General features: G+C 40.3%; 1 protein-coding gene across 1 annotated transcript; it reads right to left on the reverse strand.

Annotated features, from left to right (window-relative positions):
* Positions 1-3,394: 3,394 nt before the first annotated feature.
* TTC32 (tetratricopeptide repeat domain 32) lies at positions 3,395-8,589 on the reverse strand. The gene is made up of 3 exons (XM_047746761.1): positions 8,242-8,589; positions 4,307-4,473; positions 3,395-3,576 (listed from the first exon to the last, which is right to left on the reverse strand). Exons 1-3 carry the CDS (start codon positions 8,391-8,393, stop codon positions 3,449-3,451), a joined length of 447 nt encoding a protein of 148 aa, XP_047602717.1. The 5' UTR covers positions 8,394-8,589; the 3' UTR covers positions 3,395-3,448.
* Between the last annotated feature and the right edge of the window lie 5,787 nt (positions 8,590-14,376).

The raw sequence follows: 14,376 nt of genomic DNA on the forward strand, positions 1-14,376 counted from the left end.
CCTCTATGAAAAATAAGACTTTCCCTGCATTATTGCATGTGAGATGAGATGCTGACAGACACAAGCCTGGGAGCATCCTGCTGAGTTCTTCCCTCACTGCGTTAATGTACACTCACAGCTCATAATTTCTGCTTTTGGGGCTTCCCTTGTGGGTGTTTCTCATTTGTCTTTTGCTATATGGATGTGTCCTTTTATCTCCTTATGATTTGAAGAGATAGAAACTATGTTTTTAAATCTTACCAATGGCTTTGCATCTCAAAAAAAAAAAAAAATATTTCTCTTCTTTCCTTTTTTGAAAAGAACAGTGTTTTTTTTTTAAGTCCCCTAATGTTAGATGTGAAATTTAACAAATCTCTCTGACCAAATGCCATGTAAACTGGAATCACTTTCCCATAATTTGCCGCATTTTCGAGAAATACAGAAAACACCAAAACATGAATTTACCTGGAAGCTATCACAATAACACAATTAGTAGTGATCGTTCAGTTCACTTTTCACTGGGATTTTGATAAGTTATACCACATGTTTCTCAACAGTTTTTGTAAATAGCAACCTCTTCACTCAAATACAGTAATTAAAATGTGCTAAAAGAAGAGTGAAATTTCTGTGTCTTAGCCTCAGACGAGGCATACCCTCCCATTTCCCCAGCACGGTTGGTGTTGCACTACTTAGCGGGATGAGAGGATCCTTTGGGACCCTCCATCTGTTGTGTCTGTAAGCTCTTTGTTATTGTGAAGGACTCTGTAATGTGTAGCCCTTCATTTGCCCAAAAGTGTTTTTCTTTTTTTCTTTTTTTTTTTAAAGATTTTATTTATTTATTTGACAGACAGAGATCACAAGTAGGCAGAGAGAGAGGAGGAAGCAGGCTCCCTGCTGAGCAGAGAGCCCAATGTGGGGCTCGATCCCAGGACCCTGAGATCATGACCCGAGCTGAAGGCAGAGGCTTTAACCCACTGAGCCACCCAGGCGCCCCCCAAAAGTGTTTTCCTGTTATAACTTCAGCAAGTGCAGTTTGCAAGAGGACTATGAGACCCAAAAACCTTGAAAAATTGGTTTTAAAAGCAGTAGAGAAACTGAATGCACTTAAAAAACATTGAACTGTACACTTTAAGTGTGAACTGTATGCTGTGCAAATTATATCTCACTTAAGTCCTTTAAAAATTGTACTGAAAGAAAAAAAATGAGTGTAGTAAGCATTCATGCCATTACACCTGATGAAATTATTGTAAATGTACTTATGTAATTTCAAATTGCTAGTACTTACTTACACTTGTCTTAATTGCTCAATTAATATATTTTTCTAACTGTGAAAAGTATTTGGGTATCTTGGGCTAAAATGGAATTCATAATTTTTTTCCATTAAAATTAACAGATTTTGAGGTGCCTGGGTGGCTCAGTCAGTTAAACGTCTGCCTTTGGCTCAGGTCATGATCCCAGGGTCCTAGGTTTGAGCCCGGCATCCGGCTCCCTGCTCTGCCTCTCCCTCTCCTTGCTTTTCCCTCTCACTCTGCCTGTCGCTACCCCTGCTTATGCACTCACACACTCTCTTTCTGTCAAATAAATAAATACAATCTTTTTTTTAAAAATTAAATTAAAAATGGCCTTTTTTTTTTTCACGTAATGGCTTTTCACTTAGAAACATTTTTTAGGGACAAATTAAGTTTGTTAGGCAAAAAAGAGGTTTAGGAAACTGAGTTAAAGTTTTAAGGGGGAATTAGGTTTGGCAGAGAGGTTACAAAGATCCATGCAAATGCCAAATTGATTTGCCCTGAAGGTAGGTTGGCTTCCACCACACCCACTGAGAAAGAAAGACTTTCAGACCAGCAAAATGATGGGAGTCGGGGGCATGACTATGTAGTGAGTGAGGGGAGGTTCGAGAAGTCAGTGAAAGACAGAAAAAAGAGAGAAGATCCAGGAGAGGGCAAAATCGGTAATGACTAAAAGCTGACTGGGAAAGAATTTCCTGTTCCACCAGCCGACTGTAGTTTGCTATCAGAAAGTAAATCCGTTGGCTTCATTCAGTTCTGCATTTCAGGAAAAAAAAAAAAAAAAAAAAAGCATAAATAGCTCCAGGTTTTCTGTTGGTGTAAAAGTAATTCTCTAAGCTCAGAAGTAACTTCTATCCATTTACTCTCTTACCTTACTTTGTAACAAACCACAACTTTCTCTCTTGTTTTTAGGAAGAGAAAGGCTGGAAGATGACACAGTTTGGGTATATTTTTAGTAGAAATGCTAAAATAGGAGAAATCGGAGCAACAGCACACATAGAATATCTTGAAGGCACATAACAAAGGTGTTATTCAGCAAATCAGAAATTTAGAATCTGTGTAACACCTAAAGTTTTGATTAAGAGATAAAAATATATTATCCTGGGCGCCTGGGTGGCTCCGTGGGTTAAGCCGCTGCCTTCGGCTCAGGTCATGATCTCAGGGTCCTGGGATGGAGCCCCGCATCGGGCTCTCTGCTCAGCAGGGAGCCTGCTTCCTCCTCTCTCTCTGACTGCCTCTCTGCCTGCTTGTGATCTCTCTCTGTCAAATAAATAAATAAAATCTTTTAAAATATATATATGTATCTATATATATTATCCTTCAGTTATTTCCAGTAATAAGACAAGAGAAAAATAAGCATCTGGGTTCTAATTAGCAAGTACTGAATCTGACCTTCAGTGATTTTATTTTTTTTTTCTGACAAAGGATGAAAAATCATTGAATTCGAGAAACTAAACAAATTCTTTCACAGAGTTTTGGTTTTTGTTTTTTGGTTTTTGGTTTTTTCATATTACATCCGACCCCAGTCAAGAGTAAGGAAAAGAGAATAGAAGCCAAGAGAAGGGGCACCTGGGTGGCTCAGTCCAGATGTCAAATTTTTTTTTTTTAAGATTTTATTTATTTATTTATTTGACAGAGAGAGATCACAAGTAGACGGAGAGGCAGGCAGAGAGAGAGAGAGGGAAGCAGGATCTCCGCCGAGCAGAGAACCCAATGCGGGACTCGATCCCAGGACCCCGAGATCACAACCTGAGCCGAAGACAGTGGCCCAACCCACTGAGCCACCCAGGCGCCCAGATGTCAAATTTTTAAAATAAAAAGTTGGGAACGAAAATAATAAAAAATATAACGTTAATGAAGAAAATGTCACACGTTTCTTTAAATATTTTACTGTAATCATATACAACTATGCATTGATATTATTTATTTATACTTTACAAAAAGCAGTTATTCAACAGTAGCTCGAGCTGAAATTAACTACTTTAAATATATTATTTAACTTTCAGTGCTAAGGCATGAATCTCTTCATCTTAAATATATATCAAAATAGCTTGTCGCCCAAAAAAAAAAAAAAATAGTAATTACTCAACACCTACTTTACATTATAAAGAATGAGATGCCAGGTATTATAAGGGTCATGAGTCAATATTTTAAGTAAGTTAAAACTTGCAAAAATTTTTTCAATGATTTCTTCTTTGTTTTTCTTCTTTGTCTAGAATAGTCTGTTTTAAGCTCAAAGCAGCATCTTGAAATCCAGGATTTAAGTCTAATACCTTCTTGAAATCTTCCAAAGCATCATCAAAGTATCCTGTACCAGGACCCATAAAATGAAAAAGAATAATAAAAATGAGTATTTCTATATATTATTCATAACAAAGTTCAGATACACGTGCTTTTGTATTCATGAGCTTTCAACCACACCTAATAAAGGATTTTTTTTCTTCTTAATAATGATATATGGATGTGTATATCAAAGTAATTTTGCATGCCCTTACAGAATAATTAAAATTAAAATTTTAAATTAGCTTTAAATGAACACTTAAAATTGACTCTGGGTTTATTTCTTGAGATTTAACAGAGAAATAGCACAAAACGTCATAAAAGGTCAACAAAATCCCATCTTTAAGGAACAGAAAATTGGTATTCCTTTTAACACTTTAAAAAAGAAACAGTACCTACAGTCCTTTGATCTAAGGATCTAAAACCCCTTCACTTTACATTGTCTTGTGTGCCTGTAAAAATTTTAACTCAGAAAAGTTCCACAGGTGATCATCCGTGCTGGGCTCACTTCACAGTTGGGAATGCACAGGCACAAAGTAACGGGGTCACTCTCATCGGTCTCCAGGTCCAATCCTCACCCCAATGCTCCACTGTAAAGCCTACCAGAAGCCTAAAATAAATGCTTCCTTTGTTCCAGGCACTACACCCAAATTTTATGTGACATTAAGACTTGATGTCTACTACATTAGTTTCGCATTTGAGGGCTCTGAATTCATAACATAAAGTCAAGGGCAAAAAGGAAAAAAGAAAATTCTTACCCAGCCTATACAGTATCAACCCTCTGTTGTAATACGGAACTTCGAAAGTGGGTTGGACTTGTATGGCCGATGTGTAGTCCTCCATGGCTTCATAAAAATCAACCCTGAAGTATTTGATTTGCCCCCTGTTGTTGTAGGCAGTAGCCAAATCCTCAGGGCTGCATTTGCTTTAAACAAAGAGTTCACATTAAAAACGTGTGTTACCAAATTCCTCTCATTTCCACTTTCATTCTCTTTTGGGTATTGTCCAGCTTCGTAGCCTGTGACATGCGGTATCTACACCGGAAAAACCAAGTAAAGAAATGAAATGCAAAGAAATGAGGCAGAGGAATCAGGGGCGCCTGGGTGGCTCAGTGGGTTAAAGCCTCTGCCTTCAGCTCAGGTCATGATCCCAGGGTCCTGGAATCAAGCCCTGCATCAGGCTCTCTACTCAATGGGGAGCCTGCTTCCCCCCTCTCTCTCTGCCTGCCTCTCTGCCTACTTGTGATCTCAGTCTGTCAAATAAATAAAATCTTAAAAAAAAAAAAGAGGCAGAGGAATCAATTCTTGTTTAATCCCTTTACCTAACTTACAGCGTGGCAGCGCTACCCTGTCAGTCCAAAAAACACATTCATTTTATAGTGTGTTCAGAGCCCCGTGCACTGTCAACTTGTTTCGCAGAACGCAGCATTCAAAAATTATTCATTTTCTAAGCATGCGCCAGCCAGCAGGGCAAAGAAGACAGACCAGATTCACCCTGAGCCAGGAGGAAAAGCCAGCCCAGAGCTCCAGTTTGCAAGGGATGTATCACAAACCGAATCATCAATGTTATTCTCAAATTTTTAAGTGATCCCACCAAAAATGAGATTTTAAATCATGTTTCACCAGTAAAGAAATACAAGCTGACCAAAAGTGAAGAATCAACATGCTGTTGCCCAAGGAGGGGATGGAGCTGCCCTCCCTCTCATCTTAGTTACGATCGCCCCAGCAAGGCCACACTGGCCTCCTGCGAGGAGGACATCAGGGCTCAGGCTCATTCTGGGGGTCCTGTGTGCTGAAGGGACTCTGCTTCTGAAAGCTCCAGAGGCTTCCCCAGGAGCTGTGAGTGGGCAGGGTCTCCAGCAAGGGATCTCCGACCAGCCACCTGCTCAGCAGGTCACCCCTCCCCTGCCCGACGATTCATGAAGAGAACATGAACGGACTCTGCTCCAGGTCAGAGACAATCCTGTTTTCCTTTTTTTCCTAACTGGTTCTCAGATTTGAATCAAACAGAACAGGTGCAGGCTACACTCATCTGTCATTTCTTCATTAAGCCCCCAGTACAAAGTACAGTCCTCAGAAAACATCGTGACTGCTGTCAGTGCCAGCAAGAGAGACTTCTGTTAATATCTAGATCCTTGAGATATGACAGGCACGGCAACCACTGCTACCATAAGAGGTATGCACAGGGGTCTCCTTCAAGTCTAAGTTTACTAACGATGGACAAAACTACTGCAGCATGAGAAAACTTGCTTCTGAGAGCTATGACAGAGACTGGGTGCAAGACCACGTCCAGACACCACTAAGCACCAGGTTTGAAACTGAAGGAACAGGAGGACACACTCGCTTCAACTCTCTCTGTTATAATACTAGGTGACCTGCTGCCCCATAAAGGGTTTTAAGAAAAATGCAGCCTCAGGACTCCAGAAAGGTTTCAGACAGTCAATTTTTAAGCTTCGAAACTTTGTTGTGAGTTTCTTATATTCCGAGGATCATAGAAAGTTTGGTCTAGAATTAGATCTCATTACAACAAATTCTAAAAGCCTATTTTTCATGTGGAAACTGCTTCATATTTTAAAGATGTGGGTTAACTACTGAAGCCGAAATGTTTTTGATAATATTAAGATTTTTGTAATGATAGTATTTATCATACTAGAATTTAACTTCCTAATACAAATGTGGATTTTTTTTACATTTGCAAGCTTTAGCAAAAAAAAAAAAAAAAGGAAAGTTAGGTTTATGACTAAGGCTGCACTTTGGGATATGAAAAGAAAATGTAAACCATTCAGAGTGACAGGCATGCAAAAATTGCAAATGCTTCTTCAAAATGGTTCAGTGACCCATTATTTTAAAAAGTAAATTTAAGCTAAAAGACCTATTTAAGGAAAAAAATCTGAAATGACAGAATTCATTTTAAATTCATGAGTTCCTAGAAGAATTTCAGAACTATAAGGAAATTAGAATGTTCATTCACGCATGCTGAGCGACCTTCTAGTAAACCATGGAGGTTTTCTTTTCTGCACTGGTAAGAAGCAGATATTACATCTACTATAAACACACATGGGTGCTCTTAGGTTAAATGTACAAAGGAGACTAGATGGTGTCAGTATACCTATTGCTGATGAATACTTTTTGAAACCTAGTAGCTAAGTCTACTCTTTGAGCTTGAAATGATAGAAAACTACATTTTTTATGTTTACTAATCTTTTTTTGGTGGGGTGGGGGAGGCTCAGGGGATGGTGCTAGTGTCTTATTGCCTGTTCAGAAATTTCTATTAACTGTTACCTTGGTGTATTATCAAAACATGAGAGGAATTTTATTTTTCTGGTTTAATTCCATGAGTTTAGCAAATTGTGCCTCGGGGCCCCTGGGTGGCTCAGTCATTAAGCGTCTGCCTTCGCTCAAGTCATGATCCCAGGGTCCTGGGATTGAGCCCCCCATCATCCTGGGATGAGCTCCCCTGCTCAGCCGGGAGCCTGCTTCTCCCTCTCCCACTTCCCCTGTTTGTGTTGCCTCTCTCACTGTCTCTCTCTGTCAAATAAATTTTTAAAAATCTTTGAAAATAAAATTGTAAGTCTCATACAAAAGACAAGCTGGCATGCTGTCAAGAAAAACCAAATCCTTGAAGGGAGAGAAGAGTGATGGTGCAGACAATTCAAAACCGTCAAAAAGCTGTTCATTCTACTCCTCTGTTTTTTCATTCTAGTCCACATCACTCCATCAACAAAAACAAAGGCAAAACTTGGAGGACCATCAAATGCTACACATCCAGGCATAAACCCAAGGCTCTCTGGGCAAGCAGGTATTAGCAGGTAAAGTCGCTAATATCACAGAAAGACATTATAAGCTTTCTAATCGAGGTACACGGCACCACCTAACATATGATCGCCGTAATACTGGATCTGAACCGGATCAAACCTCAGGATTTCACTACCAACTTACAAGCAGTGTAGGAGACAGGGGACCGTATTAAATGACATCAGGGGAATGACTTCAGCAAATCCAAAATATGGGAGCTCTCAAAACACAGGACTGGCTTCCTCGACAAAGTTCAAGGGGAAAAGAAGGGGAGCCTTACAGATGAAGAGACCTGGTGTGCATCCTGACTGGAACCAACTGCTAAAAAACACATCAGCCAAACAAAAACGTTATTAAACGTTACTAATCAATCAGGAACCAACACACTGACTGCGTATTTCATAGTAAGGAATCATGTAATAATAATGATACTGTGGTTGTTTCCGTAAGAATCCTTAATATTTAGAAATGCATTTTTTGAAATATCCATGGATGACTGTGGGGTGAAATGGTAGTATTTAGGCCGAGTGATATCCTCCCCCACTACACACACACACACACACACACGAAAAACGAAGCACTCTTGCGGTGATGTGGCGACCGGAGTAGCGGTCCCGGGTCCTAGCGAGTCACCTCGCCATCTCCAGGTCTCAGACACCCGCCCGTTAAAATGGCAGGTGGAAAAGCCCTATCTGCTCTAAGTCTTAGGTCAGAGTGAGTAACGTAGGAGACCTCCCGGGGGGAGGGCAGCACGCGCCCCTCGCCGCCCTCTGGAAAGACAAACGCTCCGCCCGTTGCATCTCCGGTCCGGGGGAGCTCAGGCGGCGGAACCGTGGACCTGACATCCCCAGCCACCCACGTCTCGGAGGCGCCGCGACCCCACTTCTCGCGATAGTTACCTGCCGGGCGCCGATCCCACGGAGCCTGCACAGGCGCACTGGCGAATGAAAGCGGAGTACAGCGCCTCGGCCTCGGCGTAGTCGCCCTTCTCGAAGTGAGCTTGGGCGAGTGCCAACGTCGCGTGGCTTTGTTGCCCTTGCTGCCCATCCATAGCGGTCGGAGGCCTAGCGTTCCGTTGACAAAGGGGGTTGACTTCTGGGTGTTTAGAGGTGGCACCACAGAGCCACTTCCGCACTCCGGAATTTGACCGCAAAACCTCGGCGCTTAGCGAAGGGGCAAGTTTGTACCTTCGGAGGACCCATCATCTCGCGAGATCAAGCTCACGGCACCGGCGGGGAACTCGGGCGGCCGGGGAAATCCTGGACGGACTCTTCTGAAATGCGGCGCCGTTATTGCTGCCGGTTCCGCCTGCTTCCTTTTCCAGAATAGCAGTGGACTGATGGGCCCAAACTGGTTTCCGTGTCGGTCGACTGATGTTGCGAAGAGCTTGTCCTTTGTCACAGCGAGTTGTTGGGGGAGGGAGCCTTACGATGCCAGAAGCAGGAGCAAGCTTGGTTTCTTACGAATGGCTCAGGGGCCCGCAGATTCTAACGCCCCTCGGGGTTCCAGCGTCCGCTCTTAGCAAGACATCTGGGAGAGGGTGGCTGCGGTTACTCTGAGACACTGTAGAAATCCCTCGAGCTTAGTTGTCCAAATTCAGATTACCATTTATTAGCTCCAAGAGCCTAGACTGCACACTTCTCAGGCCTCTGGAATAGTGTAAGGATCCATTAAATAATATTTTGTGCTGACGGTCTGTTATGTTAGTTTACATTCCCTGGCTGTTAATTGCCAAAGGGAAACCCAGAGAGTGATTTATTAAGTGCAGTGTTTTTAAGTAATAATTATGTAAAAAAACAATCCAGAGAAGGAGATTACCAAAGCAATTCTACTTAAAATAGCATCAAAAAGGAATAAAATATTTAGGAATTAACCAAGAAAGTGAAAGACTTGTACAATGTAAACTACAAAATAGTGCTGAAAAAAATTACACATAAATAAATGAAAAGACATCCCATGTTCAAGTTAAAGGGACCATTAAGTCGAAGGGAATCCATTTCACTTTGAAACTTAACTACAAAGCCACAGCAATCAAAACACTGTGGTATTGGCATAAAGACAGTCTTTTCAATTAAGTGTTGCTGGAAAAACTAGATAACCACATGAAAAAGAATGAAGTTGGATGGAAATATCATATCAAAAAATTAACTCCAAATAGATCAAAAACCTAAATGTAAGAGCTGAAATACAAAATTCTTAGAAGAAAACAAGGCAAACAAAACAAGGCAACAACAAGCTTTGTGACACTGGATTTGGCAACTCCTTGGATATGACCGCAAACACAAAGAAAACATAAACAAATTGGACTTCATGAAAATTTAAAACTTTTGTGCCATTAAGACTATAAACTGTACAAAGACAACCCAGAGAATGGGAGAAAACATCAAAAATCATGAGTCTGATATGAAAATGTGAGAGATGCTGGGCTGGTGTGTCCACCTATTGCTAAGACACAAAGGATTCTGACACAGTGTCTCTGTCACACATGAGAAGCTCTGGTCTAGAGGACACTGGAGAGCCTACGGTAGGATTTCGGTGCTGGGGCCAGGCTCAGCTACTGTCCCTCCCACTCATCCATCTTCATAGACTCCACCTGCAGGTGGTGCTTTGCGTTGCAAGTGGCATCAACAAGCCTCCCCTTTGCCAGCTCACCCAGAAATTACAGCTGCAACAAGACAGTCTGCTGGAAGTGCTAAGTTTGCCTGCAACCTCATTCTGTCAGCTGCTACAAAAATTGCGGGGACACCAACCACCCACGTCCTGAGAAGAAAGTCAAATAAAGTCCCTTCTTGGGCTCCTCCTTCCCCTATAGGGCCACCACTTGCCTGAGCCCCATGGCCTCAGTAAAGCTTCTCTCTTGTTGACTAAGGCAGTGGGGGAAAAAATACACAAACACACACATATACATACATTTTCCCCCAGAATATATAGAGAACTTCTAAAACTCAACTTTTTTCATAATGGGTCTACTATTTTGCATTTGCACCAGCAGTGTATAAGGGTTTCGGTTGTTCCATATCCTTTCACTACTTAGTAATTTTAGTTTTAGCTATGACAGGATGTGTGAGTGGTATCCCATTTTTTCTAGATTTTACGAACTAGAAATTTAAGCTATGCCAAATAAGAAATGAGTAAATAAAAAATTAACTCCAAGTCTTTTAATGTCATGAAGAAAACTTGCAGTAACAGCAATTTAATTTGACCTGTTTTTTCCTTCTCCTAAATTCAACTAAAACATAAATTAATGCCTTTAATTTTAAAGAGGTTATTAAGGCCATTTTCACTTCTCATCACTCATGAAAGCTCTTTATGTATTTTTGTAGTTGGATATATGTTACTTTTCTTTAAAAATGTTTATTTTCAAAAAATAATTTCTTTAAAAATAATGAGAATAATCGTAAGAATAGACAGTAGGGGGCAACATAATATTGTCATTTTTATTTTAGAAACTCAGTAGCAATATTTTGGAGCTACAACATTATCAAATAAGTATTTCCCATGTTCTCTTAAAAGTCTGCTAAAATAATTTCTCCCCATTTCTAAATGAGAACTCTGTATGACTTCTAGAGTAATTCACTGCAATCTCCAGTCATCTGACATTTACCTATTACCTTTCTAAGTTGTTTTTTCTGTTTGGTAGCAAAATATGACATTATACATCTACTGGACCTCCTTGTCCCTTTCTCCCCTGTCCACTCTGAAGCCCAACACTTTCCTAACCAACCCCCACCAGAACATTTAAATCAAAACAAAACAAATACCATGTTATCCTTAAGTTATAGATAAAGGAAATGGGATAAATACAAGTCATTTTTACATCAATACTTTTTTCTTTTTTTTTTTTTTTACTGAGTGCCACACAAAACCTAAAATCTAAGCTTTTAGAATACAAAAAGATAATTTCAAAATGTATTTTAGCAAAAAAAAAAAAAGTAATAAAATCAGCATTTGTGCATGATAGCAGGTCAACAATGTTATTCGGTTGCTTGATAAGCACATTGCTTATCACTATAAACTTTATCAGTTAGTCCCATCATCTCAATACTTTGACCTATCGAAGTATTTTGAAACTCTGAAATGTAATATAATTCTGTTTTGAAACTTCACATAATTCAGGCCAAGTTTTGTGACAAAGAACAACTCAGCATTACTTAAATGGAGTCAGACATGCTTCTTACAGGAAGAGAAACAATATAACTGCTTCATTGTATGTCTTCAATATATGCTTCATTTTGCCCAACTTCTCCCCAACTATTTGTTACATACAGACAATTTTACTTCTGTTTGCTCCTTTCATCAGGACAGAGTTTGTTGGTGGGTTATCCTGAAATTTCCTTCATGCTGAACAAAGTGAATTAGGTCAACTCATACTATAGGTCTTTCCCTAGTACTATTTTTAAGCAAGACAAAGGCCCCCAAGACATTATGGCAGATTACTAAAACTTTCAGAGATATAAATACCAAACAGGCATAAGCTGTCACAATAATAGAAAAGATATGTCTGTATACACACATCTACATATAGATAATTAGGTATACAAAGTTTAAAAGTTTTCAGAGACTGTGGTTTCTGAATTAAACTGAACAAGAGGTAGTAACAGCAACTCAGGATCTATCTGAAATAATTTGTTGGAAGAAAAATTCTAGGGTTCAAGCAACATGGAATTCATGGCAAATGAGAAGTCTCCGAAAGAGAGTTCCCAAAAATATGTTAGGAAAGGCTTGAGGAGCCAACGGCTGATTTTAGAATTGGAGTAACTGGGAATGTAATCAACAAGTACAGTAAGGTCTAGAGGAATGACAATCTAACCGAGTGCTCAGCTGATTCCTGGGATGGGAAAGGAAAAAGAGAAAGATGTATCAGGAATTAGACCATGGACTAAGAATCAGAACTCTGAACATGCAATCCTTCTGCATGAAGGAATCCTTCACCCTACATCCTTAAGATTTTCTCTTCCACTGATGAAGCAGAGAATAGTTTTATCCTGAAAAGAGAAAGTCTTATAGAAAGATGTAAGTAAGGGGCACAGTCCATTGAGCATATAACTCTTAGTTTCCACTCAGGTCACAATCTCAGGGTCATGAGATCAAGTCCCACGAAGGGCTTTGTACTCAGTGTGGAGTCTGCTTAAGACTCTCTCCCAGATATTCGCAAATGACATATCAGATAAAGGGCTAGTATCCAAAATCTATAAAGAACTCAACACCCAAAGAACAAAGAACCCAATCAAGAAATGGGCAGAAGATATGAACAGACATTTCTATAAAGAAGACATCTAAATGGCCAACAGACACATGAAAAAGTGCTCCACATCACTCGGCATCAGGGAAATACAAATCAAAACCACAATGAAATACCACCTCACGCCAGTCAGAATGGCTAAAATTAACAAGTCAGGAAAGGACAGATGCTGGCAAGGATGCAGAGAAAGGGGAACCCTCCTCCACTGTTGGTGGGACCGCAAGCTGGTGCAGCCACTCTGGAAAACAACATGTAGATTCCTCAAAAAGTTGAAAATAGAGCTACCCTATGGCCTAGCAATCGCACTACTGGGTATTTACCCTAAAGATACTAACATAGTGATCCGAAGGGGCACGTGCACCCGAATGTTTATAGCAGCAACGTCTACAATAGCCAAAATATGGAAAGAACCTAGATGTCCATCAAAAGATGAATGGATAAAGAAGATGTGATACACACACACACACACACACACACACACACACACACACAGTGGAATACTATGCAGCCATCAAAAGAAATGAAATCTTGCCATTTGCAACGACATGGATGGAACTAGAGGGTATTATGCTGAGCGAAATAAGTCAACCAGAGAAAGACAATTATCATATGATCTCTCTGATGTGAGGAATTTGAGAGGCAGGATGGGGGTGCTGTGGGGGGGGGGGTAGGGAAGGGAAAAATGAAACAAGATGGGATTGGGAGGGAAACAGACCATAAGAGACTCTTAATCTCACTAAACAAACTGAGCATTGCTGGGTGTAGGGGAATAGGAGAGGGTGGCTGGGTTACGGACATTGGGTGAGTGCTGTGAAATGTATAAGCCTAATGATTCACAGACCTGTATCCCTGGCAAATACTACATTATATGTTAATAAAAATAATTTAAAAAAGAAAGACTCCCTCTCCCTATCCCTCTGCCCCTCCCACTCATGCTCCCTCCCTCTCTCTGTCTCAAATAAATAAATGCATCTTAAAAAAAAAAAAAGATGTAATTATGTTCAACAGGAGATATATTCCCTAGGGTTGATCCTTTTGTTAGTATGTGATTTTCTAATCTGGAAGAATATCCTGTGCTAGTCATAGAAGAAAACAAATCAGTTAGATGAAACTGTGTTAAACTTAATAAGTAGGTAATTTATGAGGTGTGTTAGACAAAGTAAGTAGACTATGAATGTATGACCATACCTCATATTAAAGAGGCACTAAAAATATAAAGGCAACCAACATACTATTCATGACACAGTAATATGCATAAGACCTATAAAGTGTTCGATATGTGTGAGATCTTGATATAATTAGCCATTGATGACACTTACTCTGGCCAGTCCTCTGCCCAAGAAATACAATCCAATCAAATCCATGACCACTCAGCAGACTGGTAGCCTGCGGCTGTGACCTGGTATACTTTTCCCATGGCCTCTTCTATAGAGCAAGTGTCCATCACTAGCTTCAGGCACATTCCATATGACTGGGTCATATGGATCAAACCTCAGCTCCAGTCCTCTTTATAGCCATACTATCGGGGTTGGGTGGGGGAAGCTGACTGGGCAGAATGGGAGTCGGGACACAAGACAGAACATAACTCAGGATTCAGGTAATGTAATCTTTCTACCCCACTGACACCTTACCCTAACAACAGTGTTAAACTGCCCAGTCACTTTCTCCTTGTCCATCACCGTGCATTTCAAATTGATTCAATAAACCATGTTATTTAAAGCATCTTCATTGGTCTGTACCCTTTTCTGCTCCATGACTTCTAGAATGGCTTGCTTTGTAGTATATTTGGAGG

This window comes from Lutra lutra, chromosome 9 (genome assembly GCF_902655055.1).
Source record: "Lutra lutra chromosome 9, mLutLut1.2, whole genome shotgun sequence".
Taxonomy (NCBI): Eukaryota; Metazoa; Chordata; class Mammalia; order Carnivora; family Mustelidae; genus Lutra; species Lutra lutra.

Bases quoted from the DNA above. Each gene is read 5' to 3' on its own strand.
- TTC32 (XM_047746761.1), bottom strand. From the start codon at position 8,393: ATGGATGGGCAGCAAGGGCAACAAAGCCACGCGACGTTGGCACTCGCC. The intron at 4,474-8,241 runs GTAACTATCGCG...CTTTGTTTAAAG, and splicing joins GTGGGATCGGCGCCCGGCAG to CAAATGCAGCCCTGAGGATT. The intron at 3,577-4,306 runs GTAAGAATTTTC...GTCCTGGTACAG, and splicing joins GTTGATACTGTATAGGCTGG to GATACTTTGATGATGCTTTG.